Here is a 25,007-nt window from a genome sequence, read left to right as displayed (position 1 = left end):
GAGAAAGACAACTTCAACGTAGTTATGCACAAACCGGAGTGCCGCAGGGTGGCCAGGAGCATTGTCTACGATCAGCAACACTTTCAAGTCAAGTCCTTTCTCTTCGAGGTACCGCTCAACCTCTGGAATGAAACACTTGTGGAACCACTCCAGAAATAATTCTGCCATCACCCAAGACTTTTTATTTAATTGCCAGAACACAGGCAGGAAATTTCTGTTTTTGCCTTTTAGGGCACGGGGATTTGCAGCCCTGTAGAGCAAGCCCGGCTTTATTAAATGCCCAGCCGCATTGCCACAAAACACAGTCACACGGTCTTTAGCTGCTTTGAAGCCAGGGGCTTGTCTTTTTGATTTCAAAGCGTTAGTGCGGTTGAGCATTTTTTTCCAGAAAAGCCCAGTCTCGTCAGCATTAAAAACTTGTTCCAGAAGATAGCCCTTTTCTTCTGTGATTTTCTTTAATTGTTCGGGGGTAGGCTTTTCCTGCCTCTTCATTGGCAGATGCAGCTTCACCGGTAGTTTGCATGTTTTTGAGGTTGAAGCAGTTCCTAAAACTGTTAAGCCAACCTTGGCTGGCTTTGAATTCCTTCTAATCAGAAGGCTGTCCCTCTTCGGCAGGAGGTTTGAACAGGGCATAGAGGCTGAGAGCCTTTTCTCGCAAAGTGTTGCCATCGATAGGCACACGTTTACAGTTCATGTCTTCCAGCCATAAGTTTAATGCCTTTTCAGTGTTCACAAACACACACCTGGCTCATCACCTTAGCAGTCATTGGAGCATTTGATGCCACGGCTTGACGAATTTCTCTCTCTTGAATCTTGATGGCATGGATGCTAGATTCGTTGCGGCCATATTTATGTGCTGCATTGGAGACGGACATACTGTCTCTCAGTAAGTCCAACACAGCCAGTTTTTCTCCAGCATTGGAACAGATCGCTGTTTCTTCGGTTGAGCACCAGATGAAGTAGTTGGCTTGCGTTTAGGGGCCATGTTTTATGAAAAATACGTTCAGTATCTTTAAACACTAGAATCACACTCAGCGCGACGAGATGCTCACACTATGAGAGGCACGCGGGAATTGAGACTGACTGAGGGAACAGCAGATTCACATCTCCCATCTCACGCTCTCTCTGGGGCATATGCTCATTGAGTGGAATGGTGGGCGGAATCGCCTGCACTATTTACAGGTATCTTATTTTCCTTTTTTTTTCCCCCCGAACGCATATAGTTGAATCCGCGTAAGTTAAATGCACGTATGATGCGACTCACCTATACTTGCAACAGCACGGAAGAGACATTCGTTGCTTGCTTTCCATGCCCTACTCGGGAAGTTAAACCCAAGTCATCGACTCTTATTTGTGACTAAAAACAGACTAATGACTTTCCTTTTTGTGTGCGCGTGAAAATGCCAAAACAGGTACATTTCCTCCATTGCAGAAAATTAAGAGGCCACCTATGAAAAAAAAACCCCTCTCTCTTACAAGGTTTGCCCATTCTTTCAAAATTGTTCCTAGAAGCATGCAGAGAGATCTTAGGCTGAAATTATCTTGCCTCAAAATGTCAGTCTAGCTCTGTGACTTTCCATGAGTCTCAACAGTGACAGTTAAGAAATTAACATCTCTAATTGTGTAAAAGCAAAAAAAATACATAACTCAGTTTTCATCAACATACTTGCGTGACTTTATTTCTTCCAGCTCTTTAGTGAGCTTCTCATTTTTCTCCTGGGACTCATGCAGTCTACGCTTTAGGTCTCCTATCTCCTCTTGGGCCTCAGATTTGATATCGTTTGCTATGACCACTGCTGTCTGTAGATCAGCTTGGAACTGACGCCATTCTGCGGACTCCTCCTATAAATAACCAAAACTGTAAACAGCAGCAACTAGGAGTTTGAAATCAAAGAATTATGCTGATGCAAAGTTCCACTGAACTCTCAGAGTGGAAGATTTAAGTGGGTGGTAAAAGTACTCATATTTGACAGTCCAAAAGCAAAACACTAAAGTTACAAATCTTAAATATGAAGATAATTTAATCAGTAATCAGCTTTGGGGTTTTGGAGCAGGAGAATTGGGGAGGTCCTAAAATTTCCTTTTATCTACAAAAAGGAAAGATAGTGAATTCTTTAACCGTTTAGTAAATTTATCCCAAGATGAAGTATTTAACTTCATCCTTGAGCTGATGCCCCTCTCCCCAAAATTATTCAAACTGCTTTTAAACACAGTAATATTCACTTCCCCCCCATTAGTACGTCTGTCATGTGCTTTGTCTTTGGTCAACACCATTAATACCCAGTAAGTAATTCTACCTATACATATTGAAATCCTATGTACACTATTACACAGCCTTGAAACATTTCTGGTATATTTTTAGAGCAGTATGCAGGGAAGGACAGGCAGACTGTACTATATATGTTTATTGCTGGATGATGTCTCATGTACCACTCTTACGGTGTCCCCCCACCTCTTTTAGTGTTCCGTTGCACACTGGGTTGTAGGTGTTAACCTACCCGCAGCCTCCTGTGAAGAGTCTTTATTTCTCTTTCCATGTCATGCTTTTGGTCCTGAAGTTTTTTAACTGTATCTGGAAAGATAAGTCAAATCCACTTTAAGATAACACCTTACTCAGTGATTTGTCTATGAAAGAGCAACTGAAGCCACTTGTGCATTTTTAAGACTTCCTCATGAAAACATTTTTCATAAGTATAATTTAAAAAATAGTTTATTATATAATTATTAATGAATGTCTAAGCATGAAGTTATTTAACAAAGCGCACACTCCTGAAAGTGGGAAATTAGTGTAAACTAACTTGATGAGTATTAGGATTCCAGTCTCTGCCTTACCATGAACATTAAAAACAAAAACAAAAAAATAATCACTAAAATGTTACCTGCAAGGTAAGCACAGTGACATGGGAGGATGCTGAATAAAGGTTTTGATGTCAGCAATGTTTAAAATGGGCTGGGATTTTCCCATTTAAAAATAAAAATAAAAGCTGGGTTACCACACCTACGGATTCACACTTCATTTCCCTGCTCCAAGACAGCTGCCATCAGGAATGATTCCCTTCCTTGTTATTTCAACAGGAATAAGATTCCTATTCTAGCCCTCAAAAAGCTCCAATTCTTGTGTATCACAGCACGGTTTGAGATAAGCTGTATTTAAAGCATGAGGGGTAAACATTACAGTATATTCAATGAGATCATAATATGGAAGTAAGATGTTCACTTAAATAGGTCAGCAGCTACACAAAGGGTATGCAGTTTGACCACTACCAACTCCTAATCTGGCGTCTGACAGACTGACTACTGTGATTGTTATTCATTTGTTGCTTTATTCAATGCACAAGAGAACAGCATGATTGATTATTCCATTCCTATAATTGAATAACTGATGAAGATGCATGTGGAATACATTTCTCATTCAGTACCACTTCACTAATCCTTGAGTCTTAGGGGCATTCTATTTCTATGGTTCTGTATGCATATGTAAAATGTAAAGATGCAGGGCCTCTCGATTTGTAGGGCCAACTGTGATAAATTATATTTTTTAGTTCAGGTTCATTATACCAGGAGCAGCTGTGAGCAAATATCTTCTGTGTCTACTGGCAGCGCTTTTCTCACCTGAAGGCTGCAGGTAGCCAACGTATTAAGCTGCTTAAAATCCAAGACCTTGGCATACACTACAGAGCAGTAGGCACATGCTTTCTGATTATTCAAACATCTACTGTACATTAATTTAAACAACTAAATTGACAGAAGGTAAAATTGTGTGGTTCTTGTTCTGTTGCGAAACTGAACTTCCCTAAGTGCTTATCAGTTACAATTAGTTTCAGGAATAATTATGCAACATCGGATTATTTTTAGAACCTGAAATTTAACAATGCTCTTGCCTGTTTCCCCACATTTTCAAAATTGAGCCCTATATTTTGGCACCCAAAACAATCCCCTTGGTCTGTAGGTGGAGAGCTGTCTTCTAGCATTACAAGACGTTTTAAAAACAGCGTATGGTAGACTAAATCAAAATGCTAAGCAAAACCACACACTTATTCACAAAAAGATATTCCATTTCACATGATTTAAACTGGATACTAATTTGGAGACACTATTTGAGCAAAGACAGATTGATCTATAGTTCTTCTGAAGGCTGACAATTTTGGATTCATCAGCTTTGTTATGCCAATAGTCCTAACTACAGCCCCTTTTAATGCCACAGCTCATTTCTTTGTAAGAATGACATAAGCCCTTAAGTGGCTTGAAAAACAGTATTTCAGGCTTGGAAAAGTTCAAATACTTCAAACCAGACATTTTCCTACATATATAGCTATCTTACAGGACTACATATTCTAAGATGCACATTTAGCTGACCTTTTAGCATTGGATGTGGTAAGCTAATTAGCAGTGAGGGTGACTCAATCACATGGTGCCATGTTGCTTAAGCTACAAAAAACGGAAACTTTTGCTAGTCTTAGTACAAAAGGAGGAATTAGCATGGATTTTTTTTTATAAGGCTGAAGCTAACATGCAAGGTTGCCTGTTTTAGTGACAAAGTACAACTGAAGAATTCGAGAACAGGATTTTCAAGATTACTTAAAATGTACAATTTCTTCAGTACTGAAAGTTGCCTACTGAGGGAGCCAGCAAGCCTTACCAAGCTCCCCACACTTGTTTGGAGCAGATTCCAGGAGTGTGGAACTCCAGTGGGGGGGCCAATTTTTTCTTTTTTTTTAGACAATTCAAGGGAAATGGGTTTATTTTTTAAAAACAATTGATTTTTTTACTCCTAATAATGAGTCATAATTTGTCTAAAAATAAACAAAAAATAGAAAAATAACCACCACAAACCAGAAAACCTAAATGTGTCCTAGAGTTAAAGATTGGGTAATGCCATTGTTTTGAGCTGTTTGTGAGATATGCGACACACCATTAAATTTTAGTACATTTGTGCTTTGAAGTTCAAAACAATGGCCTGAATATTCTCCAGCTACTATAAACAGTGCAGAACATTAAGTGTTCAGTTTTTTTTAAACTCTGTCAAGGGTTTAAAAAAACTACCTGAAAGTGGGTTCCAAAGAGGATGGATCTAGACTGTTCTCAGTAGTAGCTGATGACAGAACAAGGAGTAATGGTCTCAAGTTGCAGAGGGGGAGGTTTAGGTTGCATATTAGGAAAAACTTTTTCACTAGGAGGGTGGTGAAACACTGGAATACGTTACCTAGGGAGGTGGTGGAATCTCCTTCCTTAGAAGTTTTTAATGTCAGGCTTGACAAAGCCCTGGCTGGGATGATTTAGTTGGGGATTGGTCCTGCTTCGAGCAGGGGGTTGGACGAGATGACCTCCTGAGGTCCCTTCCAACCCTGATATTCTATGATTCTATGGGAGAAGAACATAGAATTGCCAACACCCAAGAATTCAAAAATCATGAATGAACACCCTAAAAAGTCATGCAATTTAAAAAAAAAGAAAATCATGGTTTTCTGTACTCCCCTTAGCCATCCCAAATGCGTGTGCAACACTTAAATACATAAAATATACAGGCACCAACTTCCCTGTGTACCTACTCTGGGTTAACCCCTTTCTGTCCCCATCTACTATCCAGAACCCTCCATGACCCCCAACAAGCTCCAGGGTTTGTGAGAGTGAGGCTGCTGCTGCCGCCAAGCTCAAAAAAAGAGACTACTGCAGTATAGCGACCTCATGATAATGCAGGCAGCGGCTATAGCTTCCAGAGGTAGAACAGGGAAACCAGAGTTCTATCACTCAAACTTCCTGAGTTGCCTGTGTTTTTTGCTATGTGAGATGGTTATTTTTATTTTTAATTACTTGCTTTAACAAATAAATATTTAAGTCAGTTGTACAAGGATATGATGTAACTGGAAATTAAGTGCTATTGCAATTTTAGATTACAATTTGTAATGAACTAGGTTATAGATGCTGGGTTTTAAATTGACTTATTTCAGTGTTAGAGTATTTCACTTGAATTTTATAAAACTGTGGAAGATAAAGAATATTGAAAAATACTTAATTGTATTTTTATCTATAACCTTTTATAAATCCAAATTGGCACCAAAACTGTCACTATAAAACAAAGTTTTTTAATGTTAACACCCAATCTGATTAATTTCAATACATTAATACATTTCAAATTTGTTAAAAACGTTACAGTGTTAAGACATCCATATTCTTTCATAATACATCATTTTAAACAAATTACAATCTGTGAACAATCACAATTCAGTTACCACTGAATCCAACTATTCAGATCCACCAAGGATACTTTCAAGACTTTCTGAATTAAGATGCTGAAGAAACTAATTCTGAAGTCTTATCTGTTTCCATGCAGTTTTCTAGGTTTTGAATGCACCAGGCCACATGCATCCGATGAAGTGAGCTGTAGCTCACGAAAGCTTATGCTCAAATAAATTGGTTAGTCTCTAAGGTGCCACAAGTACTCCTTTTCTTTTTGCGAATACAGACTAACACAGCTGTTACTCTGAAACCTGTCATGATGAAAACAGAAATTCTACACCAGCTACTGTCACAATCATAGCCTTGTTTTCTCCCAGGACATTTACTTGAGATTTTTCAGTGTTTCATTGGAGAACAAGACTTTGAAATAATGGAAACAAGACTTGCAGCTGAATTACTGATCACAGAACCCCACATTCAACATAAACTTCTGCAAATTGAAGAATAAGTACTGATTCCTCTGTTGCGAGGGGGAAACTAGTATGTGATGACTGACATGCTGGAAAATGACATGGTATAATGGCCAGCTAATGCTTTCTCAACACCAATTTTGCCATCTTTTAACTGCAATTTCAAATCAGGGCTGGTTTTTTTATTTGGTTTTTTTTAGTCTTCACCAGCTTCAACATGAATTCAGAATCAAAGGCTATTTTACTGGCTTTAACATATGGACCAATTACTCAACAAGCTTCTTCAAACCAATATTTTTCATCTTCTAACAAACAATGGAGTGTATTGTGACACTGCTTCCCATATATTTTATCGTAATATTCGGATATGATTGTGTCATAATTACGGCTGTCAAGCAAATAAAAAAATTAATCGCACTGTTATAACAGAATACAAAGTGTACAGTGCTCACTTTATATTTATTTGATTACAAATATTTGCACTGTAAAAAACAAAATAGCAATTTTCAATTCATGTAATACAAGTTCTGTAGCGCAATCTCTATCATGGAAGTTGAACTTACAAACGTAGAATTATGTCCAAAAAAATGCATTCAAAAATAAAACAATGTAAAAGTTTACAGCCTACAAGTTCACTCAGTCCTAGTTTTTGTTCAGCCAATTGCTCAGACAAACAAGTTTGTTTACATTTGCAGGAGATAATGCTGCCCGCTTCTTGTTCACAATGTCACCTGAAAGTGAGAACAGGTGTTTGCATGGCATTATTGTAGCCGGTGTTGCACAATATTTAAATGCCAGATGCACTAAAGATTCGTATGTCCCTTGATGCTTCAACCACCACTCCAGAGGACATGTCCATGCTGATGATGGGTTCTGCTCGATAACGATCCAAGGTAGTGCAGACCGATGCATGTTCATTTTCATCTTCTGAGTCAGATGCCACCAGCAGAAGGTTGATTTTCTTTTTTGTTGTTCGGGTTCTGTAGTTTTCGCATCAGAGTGTTGCTCTTTTAAGACTTCTGAAAGCATGCTCCACACCTCATCCCTCTCAGATTTTGGAAGGCACTTCAGATTCTTCTATCTTGGGTCGAGTGCAGTAGTTATCTTTAGAAATTTCACACAGGTATCTTCTTTGCATTTTGTCGAAAGTGTTCTTAAAACAAACAACACATGCTGGGTCATCATCCGAGACTGCTATAACATGAAATATATGGCAGAATGCAGGTAAAACAGAGCAGGAGACATACAATTCTTCCCCAAGGAGTTCAGTCACAAGTTTAATTAACACATTTTTTTTGACAAGCGGTATCAGCATGGAAGCATGTCCTCTGGAATGACGGCTGAAGCATGAAGAGGCATTTAATCTTTAGTGCATCTGGCATGCATCTGGCAAAGCCAGGTATAACAGTGCCATGTGAACATCTGTTCTCACTTTCAGGTGACACTGTAATTAAGAAGTGGGCAGCATTATCTCCCGGAAATGTAAACAAACTTGTTTCTCTTAGTGACTGGCTGAACAAGAAGGAGGACTGAGTGGACTTGTAGGCTCTAAAGGTTTACATTGTTTTGTTTTGGAGTGCAGTTATGTAACAAAAAAACCCTATATTTGTAAGTTGCACTTTCATGATAAAGAGATTGCACTACAGTACTTGTATGAGGTGAAATGAAAAATACTATTTTTGTTTTTTACAGTGTAAATATTTGTAACAAAAAATATAAAGTGAGCACTGTATACTTTGTATTCTGTGTTGTAACTGAAATAGATATATTTGAAAATGTAGAAAAACATCCAAAAATACATTTCAATTGGTATTCTCGTTTAACAGTGCGATTAGTTGTGATTAATTTTTTAATCACAATTAATTTTTTGAGTTAATTGTGTGAGTTAACTTTGATTAATCGACAGCCCTAATAATTTTGTACCTAAAGTTAGCAATATTGACTATACATCTGTACTACAGAAGTGTTTACACCTGGGGAATGCCCACCAGACAGAATGCAATCAGTCTGTCTGGCTAGCTAGCTGGGAACAAGTCAATGAATGGACCATTAGGGAGAACAATAGGTCTTTGAAGATGCTAATCTCCCACCTTCCTGACAAGCTTTCCAGGGATGCTTTAACACTGCATGATCATGTGATCAAGCCACCTGTACTGGACTCCATAACAAAATACCAGTATTTTTCCACTGGTGGGAGGGGGGAGAACCACACTGGAAAACAAAAGCAAAGAGGAGTCCGGCAGCACCTTAAAGACTAACAGATTTATTTGGGCATAAGCTTTCGTGAGTTAAAAAACCTCACTTCTTCAGATGCATGAAAGCTTACGCCCAAATAAATCTTTGTTTTTGTGGATACAGACTAACACAGCTACCCCTCTGATACTTGAAAACGAAGGATTCCCGTCATATGTCAAACCTATTTAAGGCAGGGGAGCGACAAACAGTGTTCGTTCTTCACTGAATCCCTGCCCAGGATGACTTTTGGAAACGTCTAAGAAACAAAGACAAAGTGGGGAGGGGCAGGAGTGGGCGGGTGAGGAGAAGAGCTGAGCTGAGCCCAGGCTGGAAAGGTGTCTGGCCTGTGAAAAATACCTGGAGTTTTAATCTGCAAGCAAGAGCTGCTTGCCTCAAGAACCACTGCAATCTGTCTAAAATAACATTTACAGTGAGAAATTACTACTTGTAACCAGTTTCTTTAGTATCTTAAGCTTAGTTTGTATGTTTGTTTAATTTGATAGGTAATCTGCTTTGATCTGTTTGCTAACCCTTATAATAGCTTAAAATCTCTCTTTTGTAGTTAATAAACTTGTTTTTGTTCGTAACGGGAGAGGGTGGGGGGAGGAGCTGTACATATCTTCCTCCACATTGAGGGAGGGGGCGAATTTCATGAGTGTACGCTGTACAGTTCTCTGTGCAGGCCAAGATGATACAATTTTGGGTTTACACTCCACTAGCTGAAGCCTACGCATGCAGTGCTGATTTCAGTGTTTGTGTCTTTCTGCACCTGGGTGTGTCCCTACCTGTGTGTGTGCTGGAGGAGACCTGAGGGCCTGGCTCGGCAGGACAGTGTAAGGGAGCCCAGGCTGGTGGAACAGGCGGGCTCAGTGTTACCCCAGTACATCAGGTGGCACCCTGAGGGGGTGCGGGGGAGGAATCCGTCACATCTATATCTTGTGTATGCGTCAATGATTCTTATTCCCTTGGGCCAATCTAAAACAAAATCTTATAGGCAATCTACAAAAGCATTCCATTTTTCTTCTTAGGTCATGATATTCACTCTTTTCAAGTCTTTTGACAATTTTAAAATATGTGCAGTCATGTGTCATGTATTTTCTTGCAAAACTTCCCTAATCTTAGCCATATTGCCTGGGTTGTTTGTCACAAAATAAATCATGTGGCATTTACTTCCTCTCACTCTTTGAGAAACACTAGAAACTGTAGAACAATAGATGAATATGAACAACTGAAGATAAATGCTTGTCCCACAAGTAAACATTACTTCCCTCAGTAGCTACTGTAACACAATACAGTAGAACTTCAGAGTTATGAACACCAGAATTACAAACTGACCAGTCAACCACACACCTCACTTGGAAACAGAAATACACAATCACGCAGCAACACAGACCAAAACTAAAACAAAAAGCAAATACTGTACTGTGTTACACGGAAACTACTAAAAAATAAAGGGAAAGCAGCATTTTACTTCTTCATGGTAAAGTTTCAAAGCTGTATTAAGTTAATGTTCAGTTGTAAACTTTTGAAAAAACAACCATAATGTTTTGTTCAAATTTATGAACGTTTCCGAGTTACAAACAACCTCAATTCCTGAGGTGTTCGTAACTGTGAGATTCTAGCGTAGGCTTGTTATTAAACTTAAATCACTCATCCATAGTTGCACACAGGCACTCAGTTTCTGAAGATACGCATGCTATGCCTACAATAGAAGCACCAGATTATTACACTAGAACAGTGCTCTAGTGTGGACACAGATTATACCAGCCAAGTACCAATATAGCAAATACACCCTCCACAAAGGAAACAAATTATAAAAGTGTAGTTTTGCCAGTATAACTGCATCTCTACTAGGGCCTTCTGCTGGCACAGCTATGTCAGCCAGCAACCATACCTCTTCAAGCTCCTGAGTGATATAGCTATACCAGCAGAAGTCTGTACTGTAGACCTGACCGTAGTCTTCTAGATTTAGGGCTTGTCTACCCTTACTGGGGGTTCGAAGCACGGCGATCGATGCATCAGCAATCGATTTAGCGGGTCTACTGAAGACTAGCTAAATCGACAGCCGATCACTCTCCCGTCGACTCCTGTACTCCACCTGAACGAGAAGCACAAGGTGAGTCGACAGGAGAGTGTCTCCAGTCAACATAGCATAGTGTGGAGCCCACGGTAAGTAGATCTAAGTACATCGACTTCAGCTACATTATTCATGTAGCTGAAGTTGCGCAACTTAGATCAATCTCCCTCCCGCCTGTAGTATAGGCAGGGCCTAAGTGTTTCAAGAGAAGATATACAATCAACACAAATCCTGACAGAGGAGTACAGCATGGCCGAAATTTTTCAGCTTTCTTGAATTGTGGATGTTCTATGTAGGCCTGGTCTATATTTGAAAGTTGTACTGGTAAAACTGCCTGTTACAGATATAATTTTTTTTACCAATATACTTACACAGCTACAAGCCTAGTGTGCATCCATTATATTGGTATAAAGGAGCCTTTTACTGGAATAGCTATTTCCCTTAAAGTAGAGTATCTTTATACCAGTAATAACTGCATCCACACTAGCAGAGTTACACCAGTATAATTATGTTGGTATATTGGTGAACCTGACAATAGTTGTAACAATGCTGTTCAAAGACCACTTGTCTATTATGCTCACCAAAATTGTCTCATTGTTTCCTTGTACTCTGCCTGTATCCAGCTGCTCTCTTTTGTCTTATTCTAAGATGGTGCCTATCCAAAAAGAGTAAATGGGTTTCTAGAGCCAAGACCAGGACTCCTACATGCTAAATTAATACAAATAATAACAATAAAATAATGGTTTAAATGATACAGCTTTCTAGAGTAGGAAAACGGTTTGGGTCAAAAATACACCGAAGCATGGGCTTTTTGCTTATCTTTTTTGTGTTTGAGTTTCTGTTATTGTCACACAAAGGTGTTAAGTCCATATGATCAGTCTTACTGGAAGAGATTAACACTTTCAGTGACAAATTTTAGTAGAAAGTCACCTGTGTTAAAATCTTAAGTTTTACTATTAGTAAAACTCACTTGCGTTGAATGAATTGAATAATTTTTTGTGTCATACAATAAAAGTGGTATAAATAACCCATCGGCAAGGGTTAAGATGACTGAATTCCACTGAGATTTTAGAGATCATCTGTGTTTCAAAATATCTTGCATTAAATGTATATACAAACATCTTGATCTTAAGAAGAAAATCTGACAACTGATGTGCTGATTTAAATAGCTAATCTCTGTTATAAAGACAAAATTCACCAAGAGCGTGTGTTTCAAGTGTTCATTCAACATTTATTGTCTGGGTTTTATAGAGATAGGGGTTGTTGGTTTTTTTTCCCTTTTTTTAAACATTGAAAACAAATGGCTACTAGACAATTTAGCATGCTTATTTTACCAAAAGACTTTCAGTTCAGTTCATTTGGTTTTTCAAAGCCTGTATCCAAAACCAGAGCAAAAACGCCATCTAGTGTAATGTTTCTATAAAATACAGGCTTAGTTATACTGGGAATTTCTGTACCTAGTATAAATGTGCTGCACTGGTGTAAAAAATACACATGCAATCTTTATTCTGGAATTTGTTAACTTTTTAGTGCATGACCTGGGAACCTTAACATTCTTTAAAGTAATTTTTACATGCTTATACATAGGATTTTTTTTTTTTAAGTTGAAGGGAAAAGTCATGTCACAATCATTAAACACAGTTTGTTTTTTAAAGACATGATTGCATGGAGCATTTTCCTGGTCTTCACTTTCTCCTAGTGCTAACTTTGGTCCTCTCAAACACGTACTAGTGCACAACAACCTATAGTAAGAATCCTTTTCAATAGTGATTTGACTTTTACTGCTCATATTGATTAGCTCATTTAGTTTTGCAAGCTGTTGAACATTATCTACAATTAAATTCCTCATGCAATTAAGTTTGAATTTCATGCCCAGACTGTTGTAATACACTTCTTGCTATATTCCCAGTTTCGTCTTTCTAGTCTCTAGAAGCTATTCAAAGCAATGACACACAACTTCCTGCACTTGAGCTTCTCATATGTCACTCTATTATTTATTCAGGCTGCTCATTAAACTGAATTCATTTCAAGGTCTTATTACTAATTTCATTTATGAAGTACACCCTCCTACTTTTATGGACTTGTTTCTATGAATTCTCCAATTGTTCATTAATATTCTGTCACTATTTATTGCTTCTCACATCATTCCCTTCATTTAGTTAGCTTGACACTCAGCACATTCTCTCCTCAAAGAGCTACAGCAGTCACTCTATCCTATTTTTTAAATCTAAACCGAAGACTTTTCTTTCCTATTACTCTTTACTATGGTTTAGTTGTTTTAATATGGAGAACCATGCTTTTTCTGAATGGTGCTATATACAGAAACATGTAATGAAGAATTCTCTACATTTAAAAAGCCATTAACATGGACACCATGTATCTGGCCATGCATCTCAGACTAATTCAAGGCCAAAGGAATTGGTTAATCAATCAATATTAGAGAATTTGCTGTTGTGATGCATTTTTCTGTCACTTTTATACCACCATCTGTTAAATTTTTGCTCATCATTTATCTCTAGGTTCTAGATCTGGGCTCTGAGCACAAGCCCTAAAGAGATTTGTTCCTCCTCTTCAAGATGTTGCCTTTTTTTTTTCTTCCTATGGGAAGCAGTGACACCAAAGAACTACTGCAAGAATTTTAGTTTTGAAGCCATGAAGAGTTGAGTTTTTAAAGGTACTGATTTATTAGAAGAATATTAACAAAAAGTTAGTTTTAATTATACTATTATTTGGTTACCACACTTTACAGCTACCTGAAGGTGTCATTCTCCTTCCTGCCTATACTTACAATACAGGTTGCTTCCTGAAGCTATTACATCAGATTACTATCCATAAAATTCAACTACAACAGATTAGTATCTAGATAACAGATCAAAGATATGGAATTTCTCATGAAGCTTTGAGCCTAGCAAGATATAGGTCTGCTAACTGACTGAACTGAGGTATGCAGCCTCATGACTGCACACAGCCCTTTTGAGACAGATCTGTGTGACGAAATTGGAACTGCTTAGTAATATTATAAGACGTTCTTTTTAACTCCTGGAAATGTGCTGGAAATGGCCCACCTTGATTATCACTTCAAAAGGTTTTCTCTCCCCCCCACCCCACTCTCCTGCTGGTAATAGCTCATCTTAAGTGATCACTCTCCTTACAATGTATATTTTTTCATGGTGTGCGTGTGTATATAAAATCTCCTCACTGTACTTTCCACTTTATGCATCCGATGAAGTGAGCTGTAGCTCACGATAGCTTATGCTCAAATAAATTGGTTGGTCTCTAAGGTGCCACAAGTACTCCTTTTCTTTTTGCGAATACAGATTAACATGGCTGCTACTCTGAAACCTATGTGGATACCGTATATTAACCGGATTATGGGAGTGTTTACCATATGATTTTGCTTAATCGGGGACTGTGAAGACAAATCAAGAAGGAAAAGAAAGAATGGCTCAAGATAAGCTACCACTAAGCAAACATTTGAGGGATGTTATGTGACAATAGCAGAGCCATTGGCTGTGAGAACTCCTGCGTGATCTTCTGCTAAGCCTACTGGACTGATTTAATCCAGAAAGACCAAAGCCCAAAAACATAGAAGAATAAAAAACTATGGCAGTTCAGGGAAAGTAAACTGATATGAAGACACCTGCCAGGGCATCTAAAGATGTTATGCCTACTGAAGTTACACTCAGGTTAGTCTCTAAGGTGCCACAAGTACTCCTTTTCTTTTTGTGGATACAGACTAACACGGCTGCTACTCTGAAACTCAGGAAACTAAGTCTTTAGGTAAGACAGACATGTATGTAGAATGTTGTTTTAAGATCCTTATTCTTTAAAGGCTTTGTCCCTATTGTTGAAGCAAACATTACTTTGATGTTAAGAAGGATGTTTTGTCACTGTATACTACTGGTCACAGACTCCCAAAGGGAAGAATTGCAGGTCTCTGAACTCAGTCAGATGTGCTGGGTAAGCATGGTTAATCCACAAGGTACTGTAGCTCAGGGCTTGGGCTCAGAGTGGGACAAATGCAGACTTCCATACCAAGATATGTAAAAGGCATGAAGCCTGACACTTGCGACAATGCACTCTGAAAGACCGGAAGGGGGACAAAGGTGCTGCTAGCTCTGTAACCGTGACAATCTATATTCAGATTTTCAGACATAGACACTCCCCACTGAACTACTAGGCAAGACTGGCAGGCATGATTTTTGCTGGATGCTTTGAGTGAGTCTTGAGCCACGCTATTCAGGAAATGGACGCTAAGAGACAACAGGATAGAAAGTTTTCCCAACCTGCTTGAGTTTTCCCAACCAGAGCTGCCAAATTCATTTTCAGTTTCACAGTTTGAGCAAGTACACATGGATGTGACCATGAAGACAACAGTATATGCAAAATTCTTTAGGGTCCCTGTCCAATTTCTCCATTGAAAATACATTTTCTTCAACAGGGAGACTTTTCTTGGTCTAGAAACAATCAAATTATTCAGATGTAGATCTATTTAACTTTTGGAAGTTTATGTATCTTTGCTGTACTGGAGAGATAAGAGAACTTGGGTTCTCCCAGACAGAATTAAATCAAATCACAGGTAATAAGCCACAATCTGAATCTATAACTACATGCAGTTCTGCTTGAAAAGTGACTCAAAATGGCACTGAGGCTTCATATTTATTCTCACGATTGCCAGTTCATATTTTCTCAATGTACATGTGTCCGGCCCCATCCCCAACTACTAGTCCTGCAAGCCCAAAGTCAAGCTGAGTTCTTTCTTTCTGCAAGGTTTATTCTGATTTCAAATAACATGTGCAAACCACAATTAAAATACTTTTACTATCCTGTTTCAGCTGTTTTCAAGTTAAAATGAAACTACAAGAGGAATTCGTATCACTTACTCTCTAAGTCAGATATGATGAGGTTGTCATGAAGTTTCACAGCTCGATGTTGCTCTACTTCATCTTCCAACTCGAAGATGGTTTCTTTCATGTCACTTCTTTCAGTCTCTTTTTCCTCCAGCTCTGCCCGAAGCTTTTCTAGAGTCATATTGAGATCATCAATTTGCTTCTTGGCTTCTTCTTGGAAGACTCTGTATTCATCTTCAACCTGAAGAACAACCATTAAGTGACCATAATGAATTCAGGACAAAGATGAACTCTTAAGATAAAAATTGGTTGCATTTCACTGCCATAGCAATCATCCTTAAAATATTTTTTAAAATCTCATAAGAACTAAATTTAATATCAAGAAGTGTTATGTGAATTGAGAAGCTTTATGTAAATTCATTAGGAATTGCTATATCTGGACCAAGGTGTGATGTGTGATACGTAACTTTTGGTTGCACTGCAACTATCAATTTGGACCACTTTCACAGTTAAGCTTTTATTTCCGAGCTGAATTTATTTCAGAATCTACCAAGCATCCCACCACATGACAAGTGAAGCAGTAACAGAATAGTACTCAGAGTAACAGCCGTGTTCATCTGTATTCGCAAAAAGAAAAAGATTACTTGTGGCACCTTAGAGACTAACCAATTTATTTGAGCATAAGCTTTCGTGAGCTACAGCTCACTTCATCGGATGCATACTGTGGAAAATACAGAAGATGTTTTTATACACACAAACCATGAAAAAAGGGTGTTTATCACTACAAACGGTTGTCTCTCCCCCCACCCTACTCTCCTGCTGGTAACAGCTTATCTAAAGTGATCACTCTCCTTACAATGTGTATGATAATCAAGGTGGGCCATTTCCAGCACAAATCCAGGTTCTCTCCAATGGCCCACCTTGATTATCATACACATTGTAAGGAGAAAAGGAGTACTTGTGGCACCTTAGAGACTAACCAATTTATTTGAGCATGAGCTTTCGTGAGCTACAGCTCACTTCATACATCTGATGAAGTGAGCTGTAGCTCACGAAAGCTCATGCTCAAATAAATTGGTTAGTCTCTAAGGTGCCACAAGTCCTCCTTTTCTTTTTGCGAATACAGACTAACACGGCTGTTCCTCTGAAACCTGTCATTGTAAGGAGAGTGATCACTTTAGATAAGCTGTTACCAGCAGGAGAGTAGGGTGGGGGGAGAGAAAACCTTTTGTAGTGATAAACACCCATTTTTTCATGCTTTGTGTGTATAAAAACATCTTCTGTATTTTCCACAGTATGCATCCGATGAAGTGAGCTGTAGCTCGCAAAAGCTTATGCTCAAATAAATTGGTTAGTCTCTAAGGTGCCACAAGTACTCCTTTTCTTTCAGGATAGTACTGAATCACAAGCTGAAATGAGAAGCAGCCAGAAAAATGAGTAATAGTCCCCCCTCCCACACACACACAAACCTGACTGCAAGAACAAGGTTTAAGCCCTGAGCTAATATTTTCATCATTTTATGCTAATTATTGAGAAAGAATATTAGAGTACAACGCATGAGGTACCCCCAAAGTAAATCAACTATAAATTATTTACACCTGCTCAAGGCAATATTTAAAAACAATGATTTGCTTAATTCCAACTAAGGTTTTACACATCTATATTTTCCCTTAAAAACGAGTCATTTATATGCGTAATCCAGTACAACTGCGCTTAGATGTAAAAAGCTTCATAAAAGGATACACTTTTTTTGTACATAAGATCCAGTAGAAAAATCTTGAATATAGGCACATTCTGGTAAAGCTCGTAACTGGTCAAATAACTCCAAGGAACAAATTGAAAAACTGTAATGAACAGTAGAGGGAGGGTTGGAGGCTTATATGTATAAGATATAGAATATAATTGTTTGAACACTACCTTAGCAATGGCATCCTGCAATCGATTGGCATCATTGCGAGTGAGAGCCAGCTCTTCCTGCAGACTGCTAGCCAAAGTCTCTGCTTTTTCCTTGTCCAGCCTGACACTCTCCAGCAAATCTTGTATATCTGATTTATCTCCAGAGTTGTGTATAGAGTACAGTTCAGCCACTTTTTGCTTTTCATGCTCCAGCTGAGCTTTTAGCCGGTTCATCTCAATCTGATCACTGGCTACTGTGGCTTTGTACTCCTCTAAGGTGGCTGCTAATGCTGCCTTACTTTTCTGCTCTGACTCAATAATTCGTTCCATGTGGTGGTTCCGTTCTTTCAGTGCCCCTATCATTTCTTGGGCCTCCTTGTTATCTTGCTCTGCCATCTTCAAAGTGTTGCTCAGATGCTGCTGGACACCCAGCAGTTGCTCTCGTTCAAAACGAGCATTCTCAGCAAGGTCCATATAACGTTGCTCTAACTCCATATACCTCCCACTTTTCATATCTTCATCAATAACATATGAGATGTGATGTTCATCTAAAAGGGAGCGGAAATATTCAATCTGTCGGCTGAAGTGTTCTAACTTGTCACTCTGCTGACACAAGGATTCCATAAGAATTACTTTTTCTTCTCCAAGTCTTTCATTCTCACTGTTCAGCTCTTGAGTTATTTGTTGTAAATCTGCAAGTTCCTGAAGCGTTGCTTGAAGCTCCTCAGATGTACTATGCTGGTTCTCTTCCATCTGGTGTATTCGTTCTGTCAGACAAGCTACAGAAACTTCACTTGCATTGCCACTGCTTCCTTTCCTAGATCTTTCTATGCTTGGTACTCCTTCAGACTCTGAAGACGATGGAGCATCTAAGGCATCATCACTTGATGTAAGTGGCTGATAAACTTCACTGCACTCACTGTCTAAATTATCCATGGAGTTACTATGTTGATTGTCCATTAAGGTGTTTTCGTCCTGACTCAACAAATCTTCCATTGAACCAGGAGCAGAACCTTCCACTGAAGATGTAAGAGTGCCACCACCATCACTGTGATTACCAGTTGTGATCTCTGGGCTCAAAGATTGGTAGCCAAAGAGTTTCTCAGAGTTGTCTAGCCTTTGTTCCAAAGAAAAGCCCAATGCATTTAATCTGTCCTTCAACATTCGATTCTCATTCTTCAATTGGTTGAGTTCTTCTCGGATGGCAGTGTTTTGCTCTTGTAACTGCAATAATGTAGACTCTACATCAGTTGGCTGGTGAACAACAATGGCCTCTTTTTCCTCAGACTTCTCATCACCCTCAGGCTGATCTTCATTAAGGCCAAGCTGAGCACGCATGTCTCTGAGTTCATTCCTCAAGTGTAAAATCTCCACATCTTTAGTTTTTGCTAAAGTCAGAAGATCTTTCACTTTAGCTTCCAAAGCAGCTTTGTCACTAATTTGATTGTCCGATTTGGATTTGCTCATCCGAACATCAGACTCTGGATTAGTACGACTACGGGAGCGTTTTGCCAGAATGGTATCATTAGTCCCCTGTCCTGTCAAAGGCAGTTTTTTGCTTTGGTTCAGACGGGAACGATCGCGTATTCTTTCCCTAGAAGAGCTAGATTCTTTATTTCCAGATGAAGTGCTACGCTTGGCTGTGGAGGTCAAACCTGTATGTTTTTAAAAATGTAATTTTAATTCATTTAAAAAATCAGCAACGTGAGTACAGGTATGAAATTACATATGACTATATATGTTGCTATGATTATAAAAGGGCTGACATTCCAAACCACACTTTTGAAATGAAATATGTACAATCTATTTATGAGAGTCTCAAATAAGGTTTAAATATTCTTTACAGTGTCTGAAGACATGTTAAGCCCCCCTCAAAACAAGGATTAAAAAATCTATTGTTTGCAAGAGGAAAAGAGATTCTCCCCCAAAGTTTCTAATAAATTGTATAAAAAAAAATGAAGAGTAACTATACGTAAGATACTTGATATTCTTTCTTTAAGTTCACAGATCATAGGTACATCTTCACGTTTAGGTGTGGGAACACAGTTCCCATTTGAGTACTTTTTATAAACATGTATATTCTGATCCAAGAATGAAATCAGTGTATTTAAATATTCTCACCATCAAATTCAATTTCTCACCATTCTCACTCAAAAATGCTGAAGCAGAGAGCAGCAGCATCACTTCTTAACTGCAAGGTGACTTACAATTTTATTAACTTTACTGAGCCCCAAAACTACCAATCGGACAACAAACATATTTCTACTAATTGTGTTGTGATAAACACTATGGAATGTCACACCTGCCTGAAGGCTTTACAAAATTATTTCTCCTTATTTAAGTACATGAGTAGAGATTATTAGCTTAACAGCCTGTATTGAAGATATTCATCCCTTACCTAAAACCTTTAATGACCAAAGTAGGGATTTTTCTAGCAGCATGTGTCTACACTAGTTGTTGGTCCCAGTGAATACCACTATAGAAAAAGCTAAATAACCAATATAAAAAAATAGTATATGTAAGGATTTGCAGGTGAATATTTTATCAATACAAACTGGGTGAGTAGGGTCATTGGCAGAGTGTTCTATTTGGCCTGGCCTTTGCTGAGCTCTTTGTTAGATGCTTTGTACCCTGCCTATGGAAGAGTTGCAATGGTTTCATAACGGAACAACAAAAAGCCAAGGAAACAACCCTTTGAGACTAATATCTCCTTGTACCTGTAATAGTCTTGGGTTTATTCTCCACGTTGTTCATGGTGGTCCCTGAAGCTGAAGATGCTGTAGATGTGCAGGTGCTCTTCTTTGCCTTCACACCATTGGTCATAGTCACCCCACCACCAGCCATCCCCGCTAAAAGGTCATCACTACTTTTTGTCTGAAAAGGGAAAACGATATTAACATGACTGGATATGAAGTGCAGGACCGGAAATGTTGACTAATCAAAGCTGCTGTTATTACAAGTGAATATTTTTAAACACAATATATTTTAAGATCTAAAAAACACATTCAGTACATTATTGCTTAGATAACACCCACTATTAGTCAATCCACTATTCTGACACACAAGGTGGGTCAGGTAATATCTTTTATTGGACCAGCTTCTGTTGGTGAGAGAGAGAGAGACAAGCTTTTGAGTTATACAGAGCTCTTATTCATGTCTGGGAAAGGTACTAAGGGCTTGTCTACACAACAAAATTAGGTGGACTTAATTTAGGTCAACCTACAGCTACCACAGTAATTCAATCAGCTGTTGGTGTCCACACTACCCTCCTTCTGCCAGTGTCACATGTCCCCACCAGGAGTGCCTACACCAGTTGACAGCCAAGTGTGGGGCACTAACAGCCATGCAGAGCTCACAGCTGTAGCCCCCACCCTCCCTGGTGTGCCAGCCAAAGCTGTGAGCCTGGCGGAGGCTTATGGAGCCTACCAGCGATTAAACTAACATGGGGGAGGGGGTGGGCAGCTCACAGCTGGAGCCCTGAAATTGTGCTGGTAGGTTCCTGGCTGTGAAATTGAGCCTCACACCAGGCTCACAGCTCAGGTGGTCATGCCGGAGTGAGGGCTCCAGCTGTGAGCCCAGTGCCCAGCCATCAGCTTTGGGGGGCTCAATTTCACAGCAAGGATCCTACCAGCAGCAAAATTCACAGCCCTGTGAAATTGACAAGGATGTGAAGGAGACACAATAGCAGCCATGAAACTGACAAGAATGACAACCAACAGCTGAAGTAATGCAGTGTCTACATGGACACAGTGTCGCCTTATCTACTCCAGTATAAGCACTACACCTCTTGTGGAGGTGGAGTTATGTCGTCAGTGTGGCGGCCATTTACTTCGGTGGAAGCAGCATTCCAGAGAAGACACTGACATAATTACGTTGAGGTAAGCTGCCTTACTTGCACCTAACTAGTGCACACCAAGCCTGAGAGTGCCACAACTAAATACAAGATTAAACAGATAGTTTATCTTAAGTAGTTAGCACATATTCTAAGGGATCATGAAGTGCCTGTTAACACACTGTTGTCATAGGGGAAAAAGGGGGGGCAGGAATTAGTGAGTTACAGATTGCTGTAATAAGCCATAAATTCAGCGTCTTTATTAAGACCATGATTTTTAGTAGCTAGCAAAGTTATGAATTTAAGCTCCCACGCTCGTCTTTTGTTGTGCAGGTTTCCTTTGAGGATAAGGACTAACAGATTAGATATAGAGCGATCACTTACTGAAAAGTTTCAGAGTAGCCGCCGTGTTAGCCTATATCTGCAAAAAGAAAAGGAGGACTTCTGGCACCTTAGAGACTAACAAATTTATCTGAGCATAAGCTTTCGTGATGCATCCGATGAAGTGAGCTGTAGCTCACGAAAGCTTATGCTCGAATAAATTTGTTAGTCTCTAAGGTGCCACAACTCTTCCTTTTCTTTTTACTGAAAAGTGTTCACCCACAGGTGATATGGTGTTTGTCTTTTATCATTTCTTGCGTCTCTCACCAACAGCAGTTGGTCCACTAAAAGATATTAACTAACCCACCTTGTCTCTCTAGTATTGTAGGATTGACACAGCTTCAATACCACTGCATAATCTACTATTCTAGCACTTTGAAACAAGTTTTTAAAAAGTTTTTAAGACTATTTCAATGCAAGAACCCTGGATACCAGTGCATCTATATAAGCATCCTATTCCAAAGTATAAATGCAAATCATCAGTTTCACTGCAGGTGCATGTATAGTTCTGAGCAGCTGTAAAACTAACCCCATCCTTTAAATTTTTCTGCGCTACTGAAATACAGGGCAAGTCTACAATACAGTAAATACAGTGCAATACAATAAAATACAATAAATACAATAGAATAAAATCAGTGCAGCTGCACCACTGTAGTGCTTCTGGTGAAGACACTCTAAGCTGACAGGAGAAAGCTCTCCCATCAGCTTAATAACTCCAACCCTGTGAGAGGCAGTAGGCAGCTCTCCCGCTGACATAGCACTGTCTACACTGCGGGTTAAGGTTGGTATAACAACATCACTCAGGGGGATGGATTTTTCACACCCCTGAGCGACGCAGTTATACTGAAGTTTAGCATAGACCAGGTTACAGACAGTTTGAATCCTCTCTCCCTCCCAGATCAGAGAACTGAATTGCTGTATCATTTTTTGTTCACAGAATGAAATATTAGTGAAAGTAAGTAATGAAGCTTTAAAAATTCTCTCTTTTTCATTACTGGTTGAAAAGATGGTCTGTTTGTTGGGATGTGTGCCTTCCCAAGCCCAAAGAGTTGGTTTTCACTGTTCAATATAAATCAAACTCTAGAAATGCCAAGTCATTAGATTGACTGAATTTAAAACCCTTAAAACAATTTTTTTTGTAAATAAAGAGGCAGAAGGTTATTGATTTTATATAATCATAACACTTAAAATGAAAAGAAAATGTGTAAATAAATTTGCTACTCTGAGATTTGGCTTTCTTCTGTTTGCAACACTTACCACCTTTGATTACATGGCAGAAATTCTTAAGACTGGATGACTACAATATGTTGAAGTTTCAACCGGCAATTGCCAAAACCTAGCTCTTAAGATTCACCATGAATTAAGCTAAACTGAATTAAAGACTTTTTTGATTTTGAATAAAAGTACTCACATGGGGATTTAATGTGGTTTAACTGACCACTTCAAATTCACACCATTAGTTAATTCAGATTAACTTTCTTGGATGCCTCCATGTAAACAAACCCTATGTCTTGATTTTCCAGAAAATTTATCAGTTTATAGCACTTTACATGTTCAGAGCAGAGCTCTTATTGACTTCAGTTGCGAGTGCTCAGCATTTCTGTAAATAGGACTTCAGGTGTCTTAATTTGGGAACTCAGAAAATGAGAAAAACAGTTAGCAGCCACCTGTGAAAAAATTCAATTAAGTGACTTCCCCAGCATCATATAGAAACACTGTGGCAGAGGCAGAGATATAATCCAGTTTTCTGGGATGACATTCATCTGACTAAACCACGTGATCATACTTTCTCTTCCTGCAGTCCTATCTCCATCGCACATCTTCCTGCTTCTTCAACAAAACAGGTGAGGGTCCTGCCAACAACCACTGTATTAACTACACAACTGAGATTCATTCCCAGAGTTCCATCCATTCTTTGCACTGAATGAGGCAGGGCTCCTGAGGACAAAATGCAGTTAAGTCTCCCAGACAAACTTAACACTGCCCTGCAGTGACACCATGAGGAGAAAAAAAAAAAAAAAGAAGAGAAAAAGTGTGTCTTTAAATATCAGTTTAATGAGTTCAGTCTGATCTGGAACCAAAAAAATTATTATGAACCATAATAATTTTATGATTAATTACATGGTGTCACTACAGGTTGGTGTTTGAGTGCCTTAACTGTGCATTTCCAAATCTTGTTTGGATTTCTTTAAGTTTAACTTTAATTGAGTGTTCTGTGTTTATATAATGATCTATATAAAATTACATCACTATTTAGGTATTTTAATTAGGGCTGTCGATTAATCACAGTTAACTCATCACAGTTTTTAATCACAGTTTTAATCACATAAACAAACAACCGAATATCAATTGAAATTTATTAAATATTTTTGATGTTTTTCTACATTTTCATATATATTGTATTCTGTGTTGTAATTGAAAGCAAAGTGTATATTAATTATAAATATTTGCATTGTAAAAATTATAAACAAAAATAGTATTTTTCAATTTACCTCATACAAGTACTGTAATCTTTGTTGTGAAAGTGAAACACAAATGTGGATTTTTTGTTGTTGTTATATAACTGCACTCAAAAACAAAATAATGTAAAACTTCAGAGCCTACAAGTCCACTCAGTCCTACTTCTTGTTCAGCCAATCGCTAAGACAAACAAATTTGTTTACATTTACAGGAAATAATGCGGTAGTCTTCTTATTTACAACGTCACCAGAAAGTGAGAACATGGCACTTTTGTAGCAGGCATTGCAAGGAATTTACATGCCAGATATGCTAAACATTCGTATCCCTTTCATGCTTCAGCCACCATTCCAGAGGACATGCTTCCATGCTGATGACACTCATTTAAAAAATAATGCGTTAATTAAATTTATGACTGAACTCCTTGGGGGAGAATTGCATTCTGCCATATATTTCATGTTATAGCAATCTCAATTGATGACTCAGCACATATTCATTTTAAGAACGCTTTCACTGCAGATTTGACAAAACGCAAAGAAGGTACCAATATGAGATTTCTAAAGATAGCTACAGAACGCGACCCAAGAAAGAAGAATCTGAAGTGCCTTCCAAAAATCTGAGAGGGGAAAGGT

The 25,007-nt window shown here is 38.6% G+C and overlaps 1 protein-coding gene across 10 annotated transcripts in view; it reads right to left on the bottom strand.

Annotated features, from left to right (window-relative positions):
* Positions 1–25,007, bottom strand: part of SPECC1L (sperm antigen with calponin homology and coiled-coil domains 1 like) — a 113,925-nt gene that overhangs the window by 66,130 nt on the left and 22,788 nt on the right. For all 10 annotated transcript variants that reach the window (XM_048821107.2, XM_048821104.2, XM_075120248.1 and 7 more), the window contains 5 exons: positions 20,423–20,579; positions 17,727–19,360; positions 15,843–16,050; positions 2,499–2,572; positions 1,667–1,842 (listed from right to left, as the gene is read on the bottom strand). In XM_048821107.2, coding sequence (XP_048677064.1) covers positions 1,667–1,842; positions 2,499–2,572; positions 15,843–16,050; positions 17,727–19,360; positions 20,423–20,579 — 2,249 coding nt within the window. The remainder of the gene's footprint in view (positions 1–1,666; positions 1,843–2,498; positions 2,573–15,842; positions 16,051–17,726; positions 19,361–20,422; positions 20,580–25,007) is intronic.

The sequence above is a fragment of the Caretta caretta genome, chromosome 15 (genome assembly GCF_965140235.1).
Source record: "Caretta caretta isolate rCarCar2 chromosome 15, rCarCar1.hap1, whole genome shotgun sequence".
Lineage (NCBI taxonomy): Eukaryota > Metazoa > Chordata > Testudines > Cheloniidae > Caretta > Caretta caretta.
Note: the sequence above shows the minus strand (reverse complement) of the source record. Positions and strands in the feature narration are given on the sequence as shown.